This window comes from Phoxinus phoxinus (genome assembly GCF_949152265.1).
Source record: "Phoxinus phoxinus genome assembly, chromosome: 1".
Classification (NCBI taxonomy): domain Eukaryota; kingdom Metazoa; phylum Chordata; class Actinopteri; order Cypriniformes; family Leuciscidae; genus Phoxinus; species Phoxinus phoxinus.
This window is the reverse complement of record NC_136876.1, coordinates 15,161,113-15,182,028: the sequence shown is the minus strand read 5'-3', so window position 1 is coordinate 15,182,028 and position 20,916 is coordinate 15,161,113. Positions and strand designations below refer to the sequence as shown.

General features: G+C 39.9%; 3 protein-coding genes across 4 annotated transcripts; all 3 read left to right on the top strand.

The window, feature by feature from the left end:
• The first annotated feature begins 1,537 nt into the window (after positions 1-1,537).
• Positions 1,538-3,910, top strand: LOC307003262 (C-signal-like). Its single transcript, XM_079621516.1, has 6 exons — positions 1,538-1,916; positions 2,005-2,059; positions 2,169-2,356; positions 2,653-2,814; positions 2,930-3,040; positions 3,601-3,910. The coding sequence occupies exons 1-6, from the start codon at positions 1,770-1,772 to the stop codon at positions 3,712-3,714; spliced, it is 777 nt and encodes a 258-aa protein (XP_079477642.1). The 5' UTR covers positions 1,538-1,769; the 3' UTR covers positions 3,715-3,910.
• A 2,131-nt stretch (positions 3,911-6,041) lies between these two features.
• LOC307003270 (C-signal-like) lies at positions 6,042-9,799 on the top strand. 2 transcript variants are annotated; one of them, XR_013798656.1, is made up of 7 exons: positions 6,042-7,147; positions 7,216-7,276; positions 7,374-7,561; positions 7,657-7,818; positions 7,937-8,047; positions 8,388-8,682; positions 9,102-9,799. XR_013798656.1 is itself a non-coding variant. In XM_079621526.1 (6 exons), the coding sequence occupies exons 1-6, from the start codon at positions 7,007-7,009 to the stop codon at positions 8,499-8,501; spliced, it is 777 nt and encodes a 258-aa protein (XP_079477652.1). In that variant the 5' UTR covers positions 6,874-7,006; the 3' UTR covers positions 8,502-8,844. The 2 variants fall into 2 exon arrangements, 1 of the variants encoding a protein (XP_079477652.1); XM_079621526.1 differs by lacking the exon at positions 9,102-9,799 and having other exon boundaries at positions 6,874-7,147; positions 8,388-8,844.
• A 2,096-nt stretch (positions 9,800-11,895) lies between these two features.
• On the top strand, positions 11,896-15,938 carry LOC306997098 (C-signal). The gene is made up of 6 exons (XM_079610179.1): positions 11,896-12,330; positions 12,405-12,459; positions 12,578-12,765; positions 14,098-14,259; positions 14,377-14,487; positions 15,627-15,938. Exons 1-6 carry the CDS (start codon positions 12,184-12,186, stop codon positions 15,738-15,740), a joined length of 777 nt encoding a protein of 258 aa, XP_079466305.1. The 5' UTR covers positions 11,896-12,183; the 3' UTR covers positions 15,741-15,938.
• The last annotated feature ends 4,978 nt before the right edge of the window (positions 15,939-20,916 follow it).

Sequence of the window (20,916 nt, the reverse complement as noted above, 5' to 3'; positions counted from 1 at the left end):
CAAAACATCTCATCCACACCATGACCCCCTTTTTTTTGGATGTAAATATGCACCAATCAAAACACTCACCGTGCTCTCACAGCTCATGTGCTGAGACCTATATCAATAAAAAAATGCCAAAAAGGTCAGCACTCTAAAAGTGTTTTATTGTTAACAGGAGATCAATATAACAAACATTTTGACTTTTTGATGTAAATATGCAGCCTACATATTACTAAGGATATTTTTGGAGTTGACCAGCTCACACGGTGCTCTCTTAAACTGATGTGAACTCACATTTTGGTAAACCGAGAGAATGACTCACGACTATTAAACTGCACTCCAATGCATTTTCAATTATTCTCACAGATTTCCCTTTTTGGCGGTGGAGGTGAATGACATTGTTTTGTCTAAAAGTCATGGTCTGATGTGTTACAGTTACAGAACTACATGTGAAAAAAATTGCTTAAGGACCAACAGATAATTTAAAATAGGCGTATACCCCAGATAGCATCCCATTAAATGTCAGTCTGGTTAAGCCAGACTTGTAACTTCTGGTGTGTCAAATTAGCAAACTTTCTGTGAAAATAAGGCCCATTGTCTATTGTCAGTAGTGTAGATGATGTATGAAGCACAAAAACCCATTCCGTGAAGCTCCCGCTGCACAGTTCTTAGGCAAGAAAATATCCCCCACACCATTACACTACCACCACCAGCCTGACCCGTTGATACAAGGCAGGATGGATCCATGCTTTCATATCGTTTGTGGCAAATTCTGACCCGACCATCTGAATGTGGCAGCAAAAATCCAGACCAGGCAACGTTTTTCCAATTTTCTGTCGTCCAATTTTGGTGTGAATTGCTCAGTTTCCAGTTCTTAGCAGACAGAAGTGGCACCTGATGTGTCTTCTGCTGCTGTATCTGCTTCGAGGTTGGACGTGTTGTTCATTCAGAAATGCTCTTCTGCAGACCTTGGTTGTATCAAGTGTTAATATGAGTTACTGTTGCCTTTCTATCAGCTCGAATCCAGTCTGACCATTCTCCTCTGACCTCAACCAGGCATTTTTGCCCACAGAACTGTCGCTCACTTGATATTTTCTTTTTTTTCTCGCCAATCTCTATAAACCCTAGAGATGGTTGTGTGTGAAAATCCCAGTAGATCAGCAGTTTCAGCCAGTCTAGCACCAACAATGCCACGTTCAAAATCACTTAAATCACCTTTCTTCACCATTCTGATGCTCAGTTTGAACTTCAGCAAATCATCGTGACCATGACCATGACTTGACCTCATGTCTACATGCCTATACGCACTGAGTTGCTATCACATGATTGGTTGATTAGATATTTGCGTCAACAAGCAGACCACGTGAACCTTATACTCACCGGCCACACTATTAGGTTATCTGCTCATTAACGTGAAAAATGTGCTGGTGAAAAAAGTTGTACAGATGTTTTTATAAAGATACCAGGCAACAAAGAGACTGCTCCTTTATTTGAATAAGCAACCACTAAGTTCCACCCAGGTGTTTTATTGTTGCAGTGACAAGCAGTCATTGTTAGTATTTGAATTGATAGCATAAGTCGAACTGAAAAGTCATCTTGCCTTGTTTTGTTTCTTTTGGTTTGTCTTTTATTGAGTCTTCATATAATTTATCGTTTCCTCTTAACCTCAATAACACATACAGTATGACATAGCATAATACACCTGTGCAAAATGGGTGTGGGTTTCACATAAAAAGCACAGGTAGGGTCAGATTGAGTGACAGAAGCAGCTTGATAACCTTAAGAACATGGCAGCAGTGAAAGCATGCAAAATCCTGATCACAGGAGCCAACCGGGGCTTGGGCTTAGAAATGGTTAAGCAACTCTCTGAGGATTCTTGTCAAAAACATCATATTTTCGCTACCTGCCGTGACCCAGATGGGCAGAAGTCTGAGGTGAGTTATACATAGCTAACACAAATAGAAAAATACCAGGAGAAATCCTAATTTACCTAATTTAATTTTGCATATTATCTTTTTTAAGGAACTGAGAGAACTGGTGAAAAAGCATCCAAGTGTGATCACTATCATACGTCTTGGTAAATGCGCATGTGTCGTTCTTGGTGCATTTTCACTGTAAATTAGTTTTGAGGTTTATCATTTCATTGCTTAATAATTTAGCACTGCTAATTGTTCTGTTATTATTAGATGCTGATGATCCATGCAGTATCAAAGAGTCTGCCAAGAAAGTGTGTTCTCTCGTGGGAAAGAACGGCTTGAACCTGCTTGTGAATAATGCTGCGATCGTGGCAAACGGCACCATTCTGACCAGCCGTGTTGAGGACATGAAAAACACCTTCAACACTAACGTGATAGGACCCTTACTAATCATTAGGGTAATGGAGAAAGGATTATTCAAAGCTCTGAAACATCAATCTCTCCAGTCGTGAAATTATGAAATGGGTTGGTGCAATGGCCTGCTGCCTACACCTTTAGGCTGGGTCTTTCACTTTTGTGCCACTGTCAAAATGAGTGACAAAATGAGTCAATCAGTCAACTACTTTTCTAGACTAGTTTTACTATAGTAAAAAAAATATGGGTCAGAATAAGCTACAACAACAGACTTTATGCTGAAAGACGTGTCAAATAAATCTTTAATACAGTGACATGTAATTCTCATTCTTTTATGTAGGAGTACCTACCGATTCTACAAACAGCGGCCAAAGCCAGTGGGACACCAGGCATGTCCTGTAATAAAGCAGCTGTCATCAATATCTCCACTCTTGGAGGATCCATGACCAGAATGCCTTCCATGTACGGCCAATTCCCAGTGTTGCCATATTGCGTGAGCAAGGTACAACAAAATCCTGCGTAGGCACTAGATGAACTGGATTAAAGTCATTGCCCGTGAAGTATTGATGGCATGAGTTGATGCATACAGTATCTCAAAAGATTTGTTTACCTATCAGGCAGGATTTAACATGCTGACTGTGTTGGCTGCTGAGGAGTTAAAGCCCAATGAGATCCTCTGCATGGCCCTTCATCCAGGATGGGTGAAGACTGATATGGGTGGAGAAGAGGTGAGTGTAGATTCCTTAAAGGGATAGTTCACTTCAAAATGAAAAGTAAGTCATCATTTACTCAGCATCAAGTTGTTTCAAACCTGTATGCATTTATTTCTTCTGCAGAAAACAAAGGAAGATATTTTGAAGAATGTCAGGAACCAAACAGTTAACTGTTCCCATTGGCTTCCATACACTCTAAAAAATGCTGGGTTGCTTTAACCCAAATATGGGTCAAATATGGACTAACCCAACCGTTGGGTTAACATTTATTAAAAAATTTAACCCAACGGCTGGATTTGTCCATATTTGACCCAAAATTGGGTTGAAACAACCCAGCATTTTTTAGAGTGTAGTAGGGAAAAAAAAGACTATGGAAGTCAATGGGACCAGTTAACTGTTTGGTTACTGGCATTCTTAAAAATATCTTCCTTTGTGTTCAGCAGAAGAAAGAAATTAATACAGGTTTGAAACAACTTGAGGGGGTGAGTATATGGTTATGCCGCAATTGCAGCTTGAAGCTAAATTTATTTTTAACATTGCATGTTTTGAGCTATGCATGTTTGTTTTTTTAACAGGCAACACTTGAACCAAAAGAAAGCGTGGCAGGGATGTTGCGTGTCATTTGCAGCCTTACTGAGAAGCAGCACGGGGGATTCTTGGACTACAGTGGAGAAACGATGACCTGGTAGACCAGAAGAGCAAAATCTCTCTCATATGAGAGGTCATTAAAGGCTGATCCAGGTCCAAACTGTCCTATTTTATCTATTTGTAATAAAAGGGCACACCTAATTATCAGCACTTCATTTCAGGACTCAAAAGTTTGTGACAGACAAATTACAATTTTAATATCATAGTATTTTAAACAATAAAATATTCTGATCAACAAAAGTTGTACTGTGTCTTTTTATGTTTATGCTGTAATGACTGTGCTTATCAATTACACGCACCGTTGAATCAGGGAGACAAGTTAATAAAAAAATAGTATCTGTAGTGCAGCAGGTATAACAGAATAACAAGTATAGCAGGTATAACTTACAGCTTAGCATCAGCTAAGAAATCAGTTACCCGAGTCAACCATCATAGAGCTTAGCACTATGGCAGAATGCCATGATGGACCAATCAAATATTCAGAACAGATGTGTAAAAAAGCCCAAATATGTAACAGAAATTCAAAAAATTAACAGAATATTCAGCTGTTGTTATAGATTTGAATAATGATGGAACTATCCAAAGTAAACATACAGTATATGATAATGGAACTCCAGTCCAGATTTTTAAAGATCTTTAAGATAAGAGCTCTTAAAGTGGCAATATCATGAAATTCCATTTAGATCCATATAGAAGGGAAATAATATAGTCGCGTTGTGCGAGAAAGGAAGTTGAGGAATTGCAGCCTGAATTAATGCTTTAATTAATCCTCAAGAAAATCCAAAAAGTTGAAGAATATAACATAAATGCAAAAGCTTAACTTTAAGCATGAAGGACAACAACCGACAGAGAAATAAAGAAACAGGGAAATATACGGTAAACAGAGGAAAACAAGCAACTTAACAATAAGCAGGTGTGCATAATAAGTAAGGATGGAAACAAACAAGAACATACTTAAACAAGGAAACCAATCAAACTTGACAGTAAACAAACTGAATACAGATATAGCGGAATCAAATTAACGTAAAAATAAGAGTCTGAAAATAAGAGTGACATTACCCCCAGTAAATAAGAAAACAAAAAAGTGCAGGTAGGTGGAGGTCATGGTATACTTCTGGGGTAAGTGCATGGTAAGACAAGACTGGCAGAGCTGATGACCATGGCGGAGAAGGAGACTATGGCAGAAGAAGAGAGGACCATCATAGCGAAGCCCACAATTGAACCAGCTGAGAGGACGACTGTGGCAGACTCAAAGGGATGGAAATCCACAGCAGAGCCTGAGGGACCACTGACCATGGTAACAGAGCTAACAGAATCAGAAGACCAAGGTGGAGCCAGAGCTGGAGGCATGGATGACCAGAATGACATCGCAGGCTCAGAGGACCAAGGGAGGGATTGGATGACTGAGGTTGAGTCGGTGGGACCAAGGACAACAGAGAAGCTGGAGGAATAGATGAACCAGGTGGAAACATTGGGGTGAAGGGTCAAGGTACAGTCGAGGCATCAGAGATCCATGGTGGAGCTGAAAGGTCAAAGAGCTCAGGTGGAGTAATTTGTTCAGAGGGGCAAGGTGGAGCCGGAGGGTTAACATGTTTAAGCTGAAAGGTAGGGAGTTTACTGGGCTGGACAGGACCAGTGGAGAAGGAAGGGCTAATGGCCTGGGCGAAACCAGGGAGTTCATAGGGCTGGGCAGACCAGCGGAGGAGGAAGGGCTAGGGACCTAGGTAGAACCAGAGAGTTCATTGGGCTGGATAGGACCAGGAGAGGAGGGAGGGTAATAAGGTCCAGGATGGACAGGTCAATAAACACTGGCTCCGAGACAGATAAGGCAGTGGGACCTGGGTTTAAGACAAACAAAGTGGTGGATGCTGGCTCCAGGATAAACATGGCCTCTGGCTGAGTGTTTGTGATGGGCAGGTGTGCTGGCTCAGGGTCCATGGTGGACTTGTGCACTGACCCAGGCTCCGTACGAAGCTGTGTGCTGGCTCAGGATCCATTGCAAGTGTGACGACAGGCTGGGGCGGCTCATAGAGGATGCCTTCGCCATAAACTCTTTTTAGCCCATCAATGCTTTAGCATTCTATTCTGTCCGTCAGTTTACTAATTTACAAAATTTACTAAAACACTCCAAGAAAGATGACGTTAAGAAGGACAATGCACATGCATCAGCAGATACACTAGAACACATTCCCACAGAGCATAGAGCGTCCTTGTCTTCAGACTTTAAATATGCATTTTTGAACATTGAGGCAAGGCTGGACTCATTAGATACAACCACAAACAGCGACTCCATTCACTCGAGCAAACTCTAATACGAGTGCCTAAGTAATGAAGCTGGTCGAAGAATGCAACTTTAGTCTAGAGGGACAGAGCCGCAGGAATAACATATCTTCGGCTAACAGAGAGGAGCGATTGTCCTTATCTATATACCTTCTCTGAGCTTTTGGTGGAAACGTTTAGGTGCGCATCAATAACCTCTCCCCCCAAGTTGGGTTGTGTTCTCCATGCCCTCACAGTGATTCATTTGTCTAATGAAAAATGTGAAAGCATTCTTGAACTTGTTCATACATCATTAATATGTGAAAGACATGGTCTGATACAATGCAAGTTGTCATATTTTCTTTTACTCACTGCTTTAATGTAAGTCATTTGTTTATGTTTTGTATGTTAACATTAACATTGGATGTTGCTAAGAGCTTGGTTGTATGGAGCTTTTTGAGGGAGTTTGGAGTTGATTGGGGGTATAATGCTGGATGTTTGTTTTTCCCTTCTGAAAAAAAATATGATCAATTATGCATAACAAGTAACATATGTATATTATAGACCACATGTAGTAATATTATATTAAAGAAGTTATATTATTATTAGTTAATTAAATACACTCCAAAACCACACACAATTACGTTATTCAATCTTTCTCTGACAATGCTGGGGTCATTTGCGATTCTTTCATCTTAGCGATTTTGGTTTTGCCCCAATGAAGTAGATAGGACATACTTGCATGCGTATTGCCTATAAAAGAAAAGCTCCTCGGGGGGACGTTAAGACAGGCGCAGAGTGGGCTGACTTGTCTTACAAAGGACTTTGATTCATTCCAGCTGCAGTACGAGCGATGTGGATCTTTAACCTCTAATCTCACTCCTGACACAGCGTATCTGATTTGATATAAAATATTACAGCTTTTTGGGAAGCATCCAAGTAGTTATATTCCTCGTATAATCCTGCCACAGTGTGTGTGTGTTATGGGGTGTGGAGTCAACTCTGCTCCATATAAACGGCTCTATAGAGAGGCAGGTTGGGAGATTGGAAGAACCAGACTCCTCATCTTTGAACATGGCGGCATTAAAGGCGTGTAGTGCTCTTGTGACCGGGGCCAACCGAGGCTTGGGTCTGGAAATGGTCAAGCAACTCCTGGAGGCCCGTTGTTCTAAAGTTGTGGCTGGATGTCTTGACCCAGATGGGACACATTCTGAGGTGAGTATTCAAGAGCTTAGGACAGAAGACAGCTACAGAAATGTGCATTTATCAAAATTTTCTTTCAGATTCAGGCACTGAAAGAACTGGCCAAAAAGCATCCAGGTGTTGTCACCCTCGAGCACCTTGGTACATGTGCATTTATGTTTTAAAATGGAAGTCGTTTTTTGAGATTTTAAATAACATTGAACTTTACGACTTCAATTTTTCTCCAATGATTGCTTAGATGTAGCTGATCCATGCAGTATCAAAGAATCTGCCAAGAAAGTGGGTTCTCTTCTGGGCAAGAATGGTTTGAACCTGATCATAAATAACGCTGCAGTGTTGCCTTCAAAATCTATGCTGACCGCCACTGTTGAGGACATGATCCAAGCCTTCAACACCAACATGCTAGGACCTTTATTTGTCATTAGGGTAATGGAAAGAGTTTTTGGGAAGAAGACTAATCTAAAACGAGACTTGATTTCCTGCGATATCTAAAACACTTGGTTGTGAATGTCTTTAATCAGGAGTACCTGCCGTATCTGCGTGCAGCAGCTAAAGCCAGTGGCAAACCAGGGATGTCATGTGATAAAGCAGCTGTGATCAACATCTCCACAACTGCAGCATCTATGAGCATCGTTCCATCACTGCAAGGGCCGTTCCCGTTCTTCCCATACAGTATCAGCAAGGTACACAAGAAGACTCTTAAAATCTGATTGTTTTGGCTTATCTGACACTAAAAAAAAAACAAATTAGAAATAGGTTCCGTGTGAAAAAAATCTCTTCCTGCATCTGTTTTCCTTTCAGGCAAGTCTAAACATGTTGACTGTGTACACTGCCATGGAGTTAAAGGCAGATGAGATCCTCTGCATTTCCATTCACCCAGGATGGGTGAGGACGAACATGGGGGGAGATGAGGTAAATCTAGATTCAGTAATAAAGCCCTTACAACTATACTTTCCCCCATTGTTTAGTCTGTTCCTCTGACTTAATCAATCCCCAAGGAGGTATTATTGATTCTTTCACCTTTTTATGCAAGACATTTGAAATGTGCTTGGTTGAATTTTAGTTTATAATCAGTTCTCGTGATGAAAAGTTATATCAGCCTGATGCTTCAGTGTTTTTCATTCAAATTTATCTGGAGTCTCTCAGAACACAAACAGAAAATAAGGTTTATATCAAAAATGCACACATGATAGTCCCTGTTTGACATCATTACACAATTTTAATTGCATGTCATTCCCTGTTTGTCCACCAGGCATCTATCGACACAAGAGAAAGCGTGGAGGGAATGCTGCATGTCATTGGCAGCCTTACTGAGAAGCAGCACGGCGGATTCATGGACTACACTGGAGAAACATTGCCCTGGTAAAACAGAGGAACAAAATTTCTCCAACCATCAAAAGGCTGACCCAGATGCCATATTTTTACCCCCTTTTTTAAAATGATAAACACTCCAAATCAACATGGGATCTAACAGCTTAATCTCAATTTAAGAGCAAACTTTTAGTAAATCAAATAAATATTGTGTGTAAAATTATTAATCTCTATACATAGGTTTCTTGTATACAAACAATACCGGATGCGCGCGCATCCAAGAGGCAAGACCGCTATATGTTATGCCGAGTTCTGTAAAAGAACATTGTAATTAACGTAGATTTCGCATTGTTTGTAAATTCTTGTTGACTCAATAATAAACTGCAATTTCAGAGTTGAATCTGTTTGCTTGTGTTTCATTTGCATATTAATATAACATTATGTAAAAAGTTAGTTAGTTGACTAGTATGAAATTGTCCAACTAAGTTTGCGAATCATAAAAACATGACATACCCTATGCATTTAGGTTAGTTTACAGCACAACAGCTCCGCGTCATCTCTGCTTCTGCTAGATATAGCCGTAAAGACTGTTGCTTTCTGCCTCTTAGATGCGCGCGCATCTACGTGATGACGTTGCACAGAAACCCGTGTATACACTGTCCATTTCGAGGAAAGACCTTTGAAAGTGATGTAAGTTTGAGATTAAGTATAATCTCCCATATTTACTCATAACTGTCAAGTTTAAGAGTTTTTTCGTCTTAGAGGTCAGCTTGTGCTGTTGTGAGCCACGTGGCCTGAGTCCACCCTAAAGCCACATTTCCTATCCACAACTATAAACAATGCAACCCTTGACTTGGCGGAGGTAACCACCATGAGGCTGATAGCGGTACTGCCGTTCCTCGTGGCCTCTGCTTCTGCGGGTCAAACTATCACTGACTGTTCACCAGTTCAGCCTTGTTTATTCTTGACACATTCCCTCTGACATGAACCACAGTATTTCCGGTGTTTCAACTCAAGTCAAGTCACCTTTACTTATATGGTGCTTTATTCAATACAGATAGTTTCAAAGCAGCTTTTTAAAACAGAATTTCTTGTTTTTTGTCTTTGGTTTCATTTTGTGTCCAGAGCTGTGTCCAAAATCCCCTATTCCCTATAGTAGATGTAAATGGGTTGTACACTTCTTCTTGCAGTGCATTCTGGGATTGAATGAGTGCACTAGATGTTTTCGGACACCACTACAAAATGTCTTGAAAGGTTTACAAAATAGCTAAAAATGTCTCTATTTTTACTTCTGCAACTGTTGTGCTCTGTTCCCCAATAAAATAGCGGGGTCCCCTGTCTGAACATGGCCCCTAGAATTATTGTCTTAGAATTGCAGTTCAACTAATTCACAGGAGTTGTTTTTTAGAAGTCAACAAAGTTTTGAATGGAAGTTTATACTCATTTCTCTTGTTTCCTGCATCTTTCACATAAACTGCTGTAGATTTATTTCCGTGACCTAAAACTTTGTTCCACAGGCAGTCACTGTTGATATTTGAGTTGGGTCAAGCTGAATGCATCATAGCTTCACTCCCTCTCATTTGTTTACTGTATGACAGTTATCTTTCCACCTTGGCTTGTTTGCGGGGTGGCGTTAGGCATCAGAGAGGTGTTTATTTATCATTAACATCAAGTCCAAAAAAGCGAATAAAATGTCTGAGGGGATAGTGTCCAAAATAAAAGTGGGACAGTGTGTTCTCACAGTAAAATGTGTTTCATGGAGTGAATGCAAGGGCTTGGTGATGGGCAAGTGGATGGTGGGGACATAAAAACGGCCCTTAGTGCTGGGAAGATTGGTTCATTTTACTAGGATTGTTGAATCTCGTTAAGGAAACTATAAGCAAAACTTTATTCAAGTTATTTCGTCCACTTGAGCACAGTTAGGTTAAATTTTGAATAGGAACTTTGGACATATAGGGTACAACAGAGGTAAAATATATAAAGGCACACAGAGGTAAAAGGCTCCTTTGATTTTATTTTCCTCTAAACCACTAGATGGCACAAAATTTGGAAACACTTTCCAAATCATCAGCTGTTTAAGATGCACGTGGAAATATGGCTGATCCTTGGTGCGATCGCGGGCAGCCGCGCAAAGTTGACTCTGCGCCAATTTGATCGAATATTTGCAGGGGTTTTTTTTTTTTAGCAAATGAGGATCGCTAAAATTTGTGAATATACTTTGAGACAAAGGTTTTCTTAATGATTTTCAGTTTTGTTAAAACTAATTAAAGCAACATTTTTTCAATAACGGAATAATATGTAAAAGTATGGTAGCTATTTGGGGTAAAAGGCCCTGCTGTTGGGGCGAAAGGCCAACCTGATTTCACGGCAATTCGTACGAATTTTACGAGGTGGCTAATTCGTACCAATTCGTACGACCCCATGATTTTTGTTAAATCTCACATATTTCGTATGAATTCGTACGAATGAAGTCGTCTGAATTAGCCACATTTTAATCACTCATACAAATTCGTACGAATTGGTCGTGAGATAGCGTTGGAAAGGCACAACAATTAACATGATAATAAACAGCTGGTTGACTTTTCCATTTGTTGACATGACATGGTTAGATTCAGATGGTAAATATCAAACATTAAGTTGGGTGTCCACCTTAGAGATAGCCTAATCCGCATATTTATAATGAAACAATCATATTTAAAAAAATATGATATTAATCATATCATATAATAAAATATAATTTATTGTGTTACTACTGAATATATAATAAATGTTTATGGGATATCCTTCAATGCTTTCAGAATCTTTACTTTTTAAAATAATTTTAAACTGTATTTTTTCAAATTTGAATTACTATATTTCTTGAACAAATTCATTCTTTTATTTTTATCAAAAATAAACATACAATAGTACAAACTTTGCTAAAGTGATTGTTTTGAAAAAGTATTAACTTAGACATTTATAAAAAAAACATTATTTTAGCTAAAGTATCAATACTGTGAGCCTTTTGCCCCATGCTGGTGATGACCACCTCACCACGTACATTTATTACAGGATTTTTAATAATACAAATAAACCACCTTTATGATTTATTTTCGCACAAAATCTGTTGCTCCATCGATGTTCAATGCAAACATCACTCTTCTCTGCAATCTTTCACGATGGGAGTAGTGAAAAGCACATTTTTCTTAAGGTGTGCCTGACGAAACAATGTAACCAAATACAAAATATGAGAAACGATTGATGACTACTCCACCACTCAACCAGATCCTCTCGTCCAGGTCGTTCGTTCTTTTGTCACATTATGTAGCTAAACAGAATTGATTAGTTCACCTGAACTAAGCGAAGGAATGTTGCGCATGCTTGGATAAAAAATTAAAATAAATCATTGTGACAAGTTAACTCTCAAGTCAATGAAAGCATTAGAATGATTAATGATCGACTCATCCCTCACTCGGACCGCGGAGGAATAGTGTCCAGGGATCCTGTCCTGAGCTGCTGCTGCTCTCCTGGGACCGATGCTGCTGCCAGAGTTCGTTACCCTCCTCTCTCACACAAGAGCCTGGCGAGGGGCGGTCATTTATGGGACGGGGTGGCTCTAAAATATGGGGGAGGCGATCTTTATGTCCTCAATGACGCAACACAATATTACATAATGTTATAAGGGCGTTGAGTTCTCTTGGTTGCACATACAACACTTTTTTAAAGGCAGACAGAAGCAGCTTGATAACATTAAGAACATGGCAGCAGTGAAAGCATGCAATATCTTGATCACAGGAGCCAACCGGGGCTTGGGCTTAGAAATGGTTAAGCAACTCTCTGAGGATTCTTGTCCAAAACGTCATATTTTTGCTACGTCCCGTGACCCAGATGGGCCAAAGTCTGAGGTGAGTTATAAATAGATAACAGCAAGAGAAACCCTATTTTACCTAGTTTTTTATTATGCATAATCTTTTTTAAGGCACTGAGAGAACTGGTGAAAAAGCATCCAAGTGTGATCACTATCATACGTCTTGGTAAACTTTCTTGGTGCATTTAAACATTTTCAATGGAAATTATGGTAATATCATTTATTTTTGAGAGTCATATTTTTTTACAGTAGAATACCACTGCTAATTGTTCTGTTATTATTAGATGCTGATGATCCATGCAGTATCAAAGAGTCTGCCAAGAAAGTGGCTTCTCTCGTGGGAAAGAACGGCTTGAACCTGCTTGTGAATAATGCTGCGATCGTGGCAAACGGCACCATTCTGACCAGCCGTGTTGAGGACATGAAAAACACCTTCAACACTAACGTGATAGGACCCTTACTAATCATTAGGGTAATGTATAGAACATTATTATTTGTGAATGCAAATTATGTATTGGTGCAGGTGCATGCTGGCTTAAAGGGTTAGTTCACCCAAAAATGAAAATAATGTCATTAATGACTCACCCTCATGTCGTTCTAAGCCCGTAAGACCTCCGTTCATCTTCGGAACACAGTTTAAGATATTTTAGATTTAGTCCGAGAGATTTCTGTCCCTCCATTGAAACTGTATATACAGTATACTGTCCATGTCCATAAAGGTAATAAAAACATCATCAAAGTAGTCCATGTGACATCAGTGGGTTAGTTAGAAGTTTTTGAAGCATCGAAAATACTTTTTGGTCCAAAAATAACACAAAATAAGACTTTATTCAGCATTGTATTCTCTCCCGGGTCTGTTGTCAATCCTTCACAGTTACGCTGATGGCGTAAGACGCTGATGACGTGTTATCTGGTGCGCCCGAGCTTCATTTATAGACTGAGGGAGACGCACGCTGTAAAAGTGTCTCATCCGCCACATGCACATTTACGCACCATTAAAAAAATGATATCCACGCAAACAATGTAGAATAGCTTGAATATAGCGTGCGTCTCCCTCAGACTGCAAACGAAGCTCGGGCGCACCGGATAACACGTCATCAGCGTCTTACGTCAGCAGCGTCACTGCGGAGTCCTGAACGCAGATTGACAACAGACCCGGGAGAGAATACAATGCTGAATAAAGTCTTATTTTGTGTTATTTTTGGACCAAAAAGTATTTTCGATGCTTCAAAAACTTCTAACTAACCCACTGATGTCACATGGACTACTTTGATGATGTTTATATTACCTTTATGGACATGGACAGTATACTGTATATACAGCTTCAATGGAGGGACAGAAAGCTCTCGGACTAAATCTAAAATATCTTAAACTGTGTTCCGAAGATGAACGGAGGTCTTACGGGCTTAGAACGACATGAGGGTGAGTCATTAATGACATTTTCATTTTTGGGTGAACTAACCCTTTAATCTTTAGGCTGAGTCTTTCACTGTTGTGCCACTGGAAGAGGTTACTTTAAAAAGTGCTTCTGAACTAGTCACTGGATGTGCCAGAGTTTGTGAGGTTCATGGCATTGTACCAAAATAAAAGCTTAAACCAGCTCAACTGAATTCGTAGCCTGATTAGACAAAGCTGTACCGTTGTTTAAATGAGCTACACATTTTTTTTCTCTGACACTAGTCGCCCAGTGTGTGTTGACTAGTAATAGATTACAACATTGACAACATCCACTACCCTCATTGAGTATGTGCCCAATAAACTTTTAATACAGAGATATGTAATTCTTTCTCTTTCCTTATTTTAGGAGTACCTACCGATTCTACAAACAGCGGCCAAAGCCAGTGGGACACCAGGCATGTCCTGCAATAAAGCAGCTGTCATCAATATCTCCACTCTTGGAGGATCCATGACCAGAATGCCTTCCATGTACGGCCAATTCCCAGTGTTGCCATATTGCGTGAGCAAGGTACAACAAAATCCTGCGTAGGCACTAGATGAACTGGATTAAAGTCATTGCCCGTGAAGAATTGATGGCATGAGTTGATGCATACAGTATCTCAAATGTGCTTTGTTTACCTATCAGGCAGGATTTAACATGCTGACTGTGTTGGCTGCTGAGGAGTTAAAGCCCAATGAGATCCTCTGCATGGCCCTTCATCCAGGATGGGTGAAGACTGAACTGGGTGGAGAAAAGGTGAGTGTAGATTTATTAACAGTGTCAAGTTTGTTATATTTTGAGCATACAGTAAATGCAGGAAACGTGTCAAAATGATTTTCAAATTGACCTTGCAAATACAAGATACTTTTCTCCTTATAAAGAACCTTTAGGCATAAAGGATTCATCACTATTGAGTCCGTATAGAGAGCTATTCCCTCCATAAATAATCCCACGAAACCCTTTTTCAAAGAGTGCAGACTTTAGATCTGCATGGTAAATGTTGTGAAATTGGGTACACAGATTAATTTAGGGTTTTATCACCAGTCTGAAACTAGCCTGGGAAAACCCAGACCACTCTCAGTTGTAACTGAGTAAGGGTCTGGCAAAGCTCCATAGACAATTCATTTCCACAGGGGCGTCACCAACGGACGTCGCTCAAATGGCTCTGGGCGCAATTGGATAGATCTAAAAACCAATCAGAGCGATGAATGACATGACGTATGCAGAGCGACGGAGAAACATCTGAGACTCTCAGCACAGTGATGCGTGGGTTGATCCAAAATGAGCGGGAGTCATCCAAAAATATTTTTAATGATATTCGGGTCGCGGTCGGTCGGGTCGTTTGAAATAAAGATGCCAATTAAACCTTTGTAATTTATATAGTACTAGACACAATTTTCTATGAAATACATAGGTCTACGCTTTATTGTCTGAATAACTGGCGCGAGGATGACGCACGAGCTCAGTCAGAGATGAAAGTGGGAAATCCTTATTTACCTTTTGAATGTTGAGCGCGTTATTAACGTTTGAATAAAAGCTGACGCGGGACAAAATGCCCGATTTCCCAACACGTTGAACTGAGCAATGCCATTGTGCCATTTTAATAGGCTACTTTTAAACGCATATAGCTCAGTAATGTCAGTTTTATGTATTTGCTGAGAGGGGGCAGGATTTTTGTTGGGAAAGTCGGGGGAGAGACCTGTTTTAATGCACCTGGTGCTTTTGATTTCCACCATTTTGAAATCTGTCAAACATAGCCTACTCTTTTTGGACTACTCCGTTTACATTACACATTTTCACATTGGTATGTTTAGCCTGTAGTTGCTACTTACGGCCTATTATATTATTTTATTTTGCATGTTAGTGAGCTACATTTATGCTTTTATTTTCACCAGGCACCACTTGAACCAAAAGAAAGCGTGGAGGGAATGCTGCGTGTCATTGGCAGCCTTACTGAGAAAGAGCACGCTGCATTCATGGACTACACTGGAGAAACATTGCCCTGGTAAAACAAAAGAACCTCCCCACATTTGAGAGGTCATGATCCAGGTCCAAACTGCCCTATTTTATCTATTTGTCATAAAAGGGCACACCTATTCATCAGCACTTAGTTTCAGGACACAAATGTCTATGACACACAACAACTTAATATTTCATATAATAAAACACTTAACGAGGCAATAAAGCCGTACTGTCGTTTTTATCATATATGTTGCAATTTGCAATTACTTGCTTATCAATTACACACAGAGATGGTTCTATACAATGATTTATAGGGTTGCATGAGGACACTTACTTGTGGCAACACCAAAGCAAGTGTCCATTCATAGTTCTTGAAATTTGTGTCTTTTGATTATGCATATAGTTGGATTTCCTCAGAGGGACCACAAAGTAATCATCTTACTGTTTAAAATGAAAATGGCGTATTAAACACATCAACAGATTCTACATGTTTTAGCTTGTAGGAGTAGATACTATACAATATATTCAGTGCATCAAAAGAGCAACTAAAAACTTTCAAAAAGTTCCAAACTCTGTGTGAGTTGCAATGACAAGTTTAGACAGGTTTTGTCTTATGTCCATCCATAATGGAAGTAGAATTTGGCTTAGAATGTCCAGCCAAGATCTACTGAACCAACCACTCGCTCTTGTCTGTTGTATTTAAGAAATAATGCAATATTTTTGATTTATATCAACTTTCTGGAAAGCACCCAAGAAGTTATGTGAGCTAAACGTCTCTCTTTGTGTTCCCTGGAAAGAAAAAAAAAGCATTCTGGATAGCTTATGAACTGCTTGATGTATATTGTACGCTAAAAATTAGAGCTTGTGGAAAAGTTTAGTTTTTATAAGTACACCAGGCAACAAAGTTTTGTTTTCTGAACATTCTTTCACAGGGATTGCACCTTTATTTGAATGAGCTGCCACTTTTACACCCATGTTGATTATGGCCATTCATTAACATGCAGCCACTGTTACAATTTTTTAGTTGATAGCATAGATAAAACTGAAATGTTATCTTAGCTTGTTTTTTAAATTCACTCTCTCTTTGACTGTTCATATCACTTATCTTTTCCTTAACCTCAATAACACATACAGTATGACATAGCATAATACATCCGTGCAAAATGGGCGTGGGGTTCACATAAAAAGCACAGGTAGGGTCAGATTCAATTCAATTCAATTCAATTCAATTCAATTCAATTCAATTCAATTCAATTCAATCAAATCAACTTTATTGATCCCACAAGGGGCAATTAGTTAATTAGGTAGATTGGGTGACAGTAGATTGGGTGACAGAAGCAGCTTGATAACCTTAAAGGGTTAGTTCACCCAAAATTGAAAATAATGTCATTAATGACTCACCCTCATGTCGTTCTAAGCCCGTAAGACCTCCGTTCATCTTCGGAACACAGTTTAAGATATTTTAGATTTAGTCCGAGAGATTTCTGTCCCTCTATTGAAACTGTATGTACAGTCTACTGTCCATGTCCATAAAGGTAATATAAACATCATCAAAGTAGTCCATGTGACATCAGTGGGTTAGTTAGAAGTTTTTGAAGCATCGAAAATACTTTTTGGTCCAAAAATAACACAAAATAAGACTTTATTCAGCATTGTATTCCCTCCCGGGTCTGTTGTGAATCTGCGTTCAGGACTCCACAGTGACGCTGCTGACGGAAGACGCTGATGACGTGTTATCCGGTGCGCCCGAGCTTCGTTTACAGTCTGAGGGAGACGCACGCTATATTCAAGCTATTCTACATTGTTTGCGTGGATATCATTTTTTTTAATGGTGCGTAAATGTGCATGTCGCGGATGAGACATTTTTACAGCGTGCGTCTCCCTCAGTCTATAAACGAAGCTCGGGCGCACCAGATAACACGTCATCAGCGTTTTACGCCATCAGCGTAACTGTGAAGGATTGACAACAGACCCGGGAGAGAATAATGCTGAATAAAGTCTTATTTTCTGTTATTTTTGGACCAAAAAGTATTTTCGATGCTTCAAAAACTTCTAACTAACCCACTGATGTCACATGGACTACTTTGATGATGTTTTTATTACCTTTCTGGACATGGACAGTATACTGTATATACAGTTTCAATGGAGGGACAGAAAGCTCTCGGACTTAATCTAAAATATCTTAAACTGTGTTCCAAAGATGAACGGAGGTCTTACGGGCTTAGAACGACATGAGGGTGAGTCATTAATGACATTATTTTCAATTTTGGATACTGAACTAACCCTTTAAGAACATGGCAGCAGTGAAATGAAAAATCCTGATCACAGGAGCCAACCGGGGCTTGGGCTTAAAAATTGTTAAGCAACTCTCTGAGGATTCTTGTCAACAACATAATATTTTCGCTATCTGTCGTGACCCAGATGGTCCGAAGTCTTCGTTCTCTGCTTAATGCAGGGGTGTCCAATCCTACTCTGCTATCCAGCAGAGTTTAGCTCTAGCCCTAATTGAACACCTGAGTCAGCTATTTAAGGTCTTTAAGAACACTACGGCTGCGTTTAACTCCACTTTTAGACAAGAACTTTCTCAAGGACTTCCCCTTCGGAGAATCTCTGCCACCATTTCAAAGTGTGTTCAGCTTCGTAGAGGTTTGGGTGAGGAAAGTTTATTTGAACGAACCCTCTACCTCTTGATTTTGACAGAGGGAGCGAGTCTACTCAATATGTCCACTTCACAGATCCATAGACATCAATGCAACATGATTGTGACGTCACAGTAGATCGCACTTAATTTACCCCCACCCCACACTTAAGCTGACTGTTATAGTTTATTGTATTGTTACAATTTTCGTTTGTAACTTCGGGTTCCAAGTAAACAAGGGGTTAGGTTGTACCTTTTAAGCACATTGCAAGGTTTCCGCCAGTAGTGGGCACTCGTGCAGCATAATCAATGACAGTGAACATCCCAGTGAACGAGATGGATAGAATAAAAATTGGACTTAAATACAGCCTAGAAAGTTCCAGGCAGATGTTTTGGAGCTAAAATCTGCAGGAAAATTGCTCCCCAAGAAAGGGATTAGACACCTCTGGCTTAATACTAGCACTGCCATTTTCTTCTGTTAATTTTAGATGCTGATGATCCATGCAGCGTGAAAGAGTCTGCCAAGAAAGTGGGTTCTCTCGTGGGAAAGAATGGTTTGAACCGGCAAATGGCAACCAGCCGTGTTGAGGACATGAAAAACACCTTCAACACCAATGTGATAGGACCCTTACTAATCATAAGGGTAATGAACAAAGCATCGTCAAGAGCTCTGAAACAACAATTTGAAAGTCATGAAATTATGAAATTATGTGTTGGCCTGCTATCTAAGCATCTAGGCTAGTGCTTTCACTATTGTGCCACTTGGACATACGTTTATGATTAGGCAATTCAAATGAGTGCTTCTGGGGAAGAAATAGTCACTGGATGTGCCAGAGTTTTTAAGGTTCATGGCATTGTACCAAAATAAACAGCTATAACAAGCCTTAGCTGGTCTTTCAGCCTGACCATAAGACCATCTAGACCCAAAGACACTGCTGCACCATTATATAAGAGAGCTGCCAGTTTTTATCAGTGGTTTGTTGTTTGAGCTTGCTGCAGGTTGCATCGATTTTTCCCTTTTTTCTGACACCTTTGACACTTGATTAGGGCTGCTCAGTATTGGTATCATGTCCGATACCAATTTTTTTTTGCCAGATTGCATATTGGTCAGAAAGGACCGATCCAAATCTGATACTGTTCCTAATGGTTATTAATGATAGACAATTTATTTTTTATAAAAACACAAACATTTTCATGCACTATATTCCAGGTGTTCTGAAGATATTCAATAGATAAGCAATTTGTGAAATGGATGGATGATAGCCACATATTTTTATTTTCTCCAGGCACCACCAAGAAAGCGTGGAGGGAATTCTGCTTGTTATTTGCAGCCTTACTGAGAACCAGCACGGCTGATTCTTGGACCACACTGGAGAAACGGTGACCTGGTAAAACAAAAGAACAATATGAGAGGTCACCAAAAAGCTGGTCCAGGTCCAAACTTCCCTATTAACCATTATAAGGCCACACATAATCAAAAGCACTTCATTTCATACCACAAATGTTCTTGACAAACATGACAATTTTATATTTTTTGTTATATCTCCAGTTTTTGTTGTGTCTGGAACATACGGTCTGGGTCTTGAACCTTCTGTCTAGTTTGGTGTTAAATTGCCTTATAATATTGTCTTGATATTGAAATTTAAAATGCTTTTAAGAGGAATGTGTCACAACACAGTGCATCGCACTCTGCTGCGTATGGGGCTGCAGACCAATCAGAGTGCCTATGATAACCCTTGTCCACCGTCGAAAAGCGCATCGGACAGCGACAAGCCGTTGGAGGGAGTGTGATTCCCTGGGCAATGTTCTGCTGGGAAACCCTGGTCCGACCATTCATGTGGACGTAAATTTGACACGTGCCACCTACCTAAACATTGTTGCAGACCAGGTACATCCCTTCATGACAATGGTGTTTCCTGGTGGAAGTGTCCTCTTTCAGCAGAATAATGCACCCTGCCACACTGCACACATTGTTAAGGAATGGTTTGAGGAGCATCATGAAGATTTCAAGGTGTTGCTCTGGCCTCCAAATTACCCAGATCTCAATCCAATTGAGCATCTGTGGGATGTGATGGACCAACAAGTTCGATCCACAGAGGCTCCACCTCGAAAACCTATAGGACTTAGGTTGGAGAGGTTAGCCCCTGAAGTACCTTTGCCCCTTAGTAAAGCCATCATTGGACCTACAATTTGCCTATCGGATGTGTGTCTGATACAATCGTGAGCCTTACAGGGACTCCACAGGGGACTCTGCTCCCCTTAAATTACTAGAGCGAATGTTCCTCTTGAACAACCTATGGATAAATGCCTTGCTTAAGGTCACACTGGCGATAATGGAGCTACTGATTAGCTTATCAGTTTATGGTTCATACGCATCTTCCTGATTTGTTTTGTCTAGGACTGTTGTGTTTTCTAGCTCAGACCTTTAATCTCTACTCTCACTCCTGAAACAGTGTATATGATTGTAATAAAGTAACATATCTTTTTGTAAAGCGTCCAAGCAGTTTTATTACTATAATATATTAGTGTCGATAGGTTTACGCTGAGTCACTTTGAAATATCATCTTGACTCAGCAAGGTTCTCT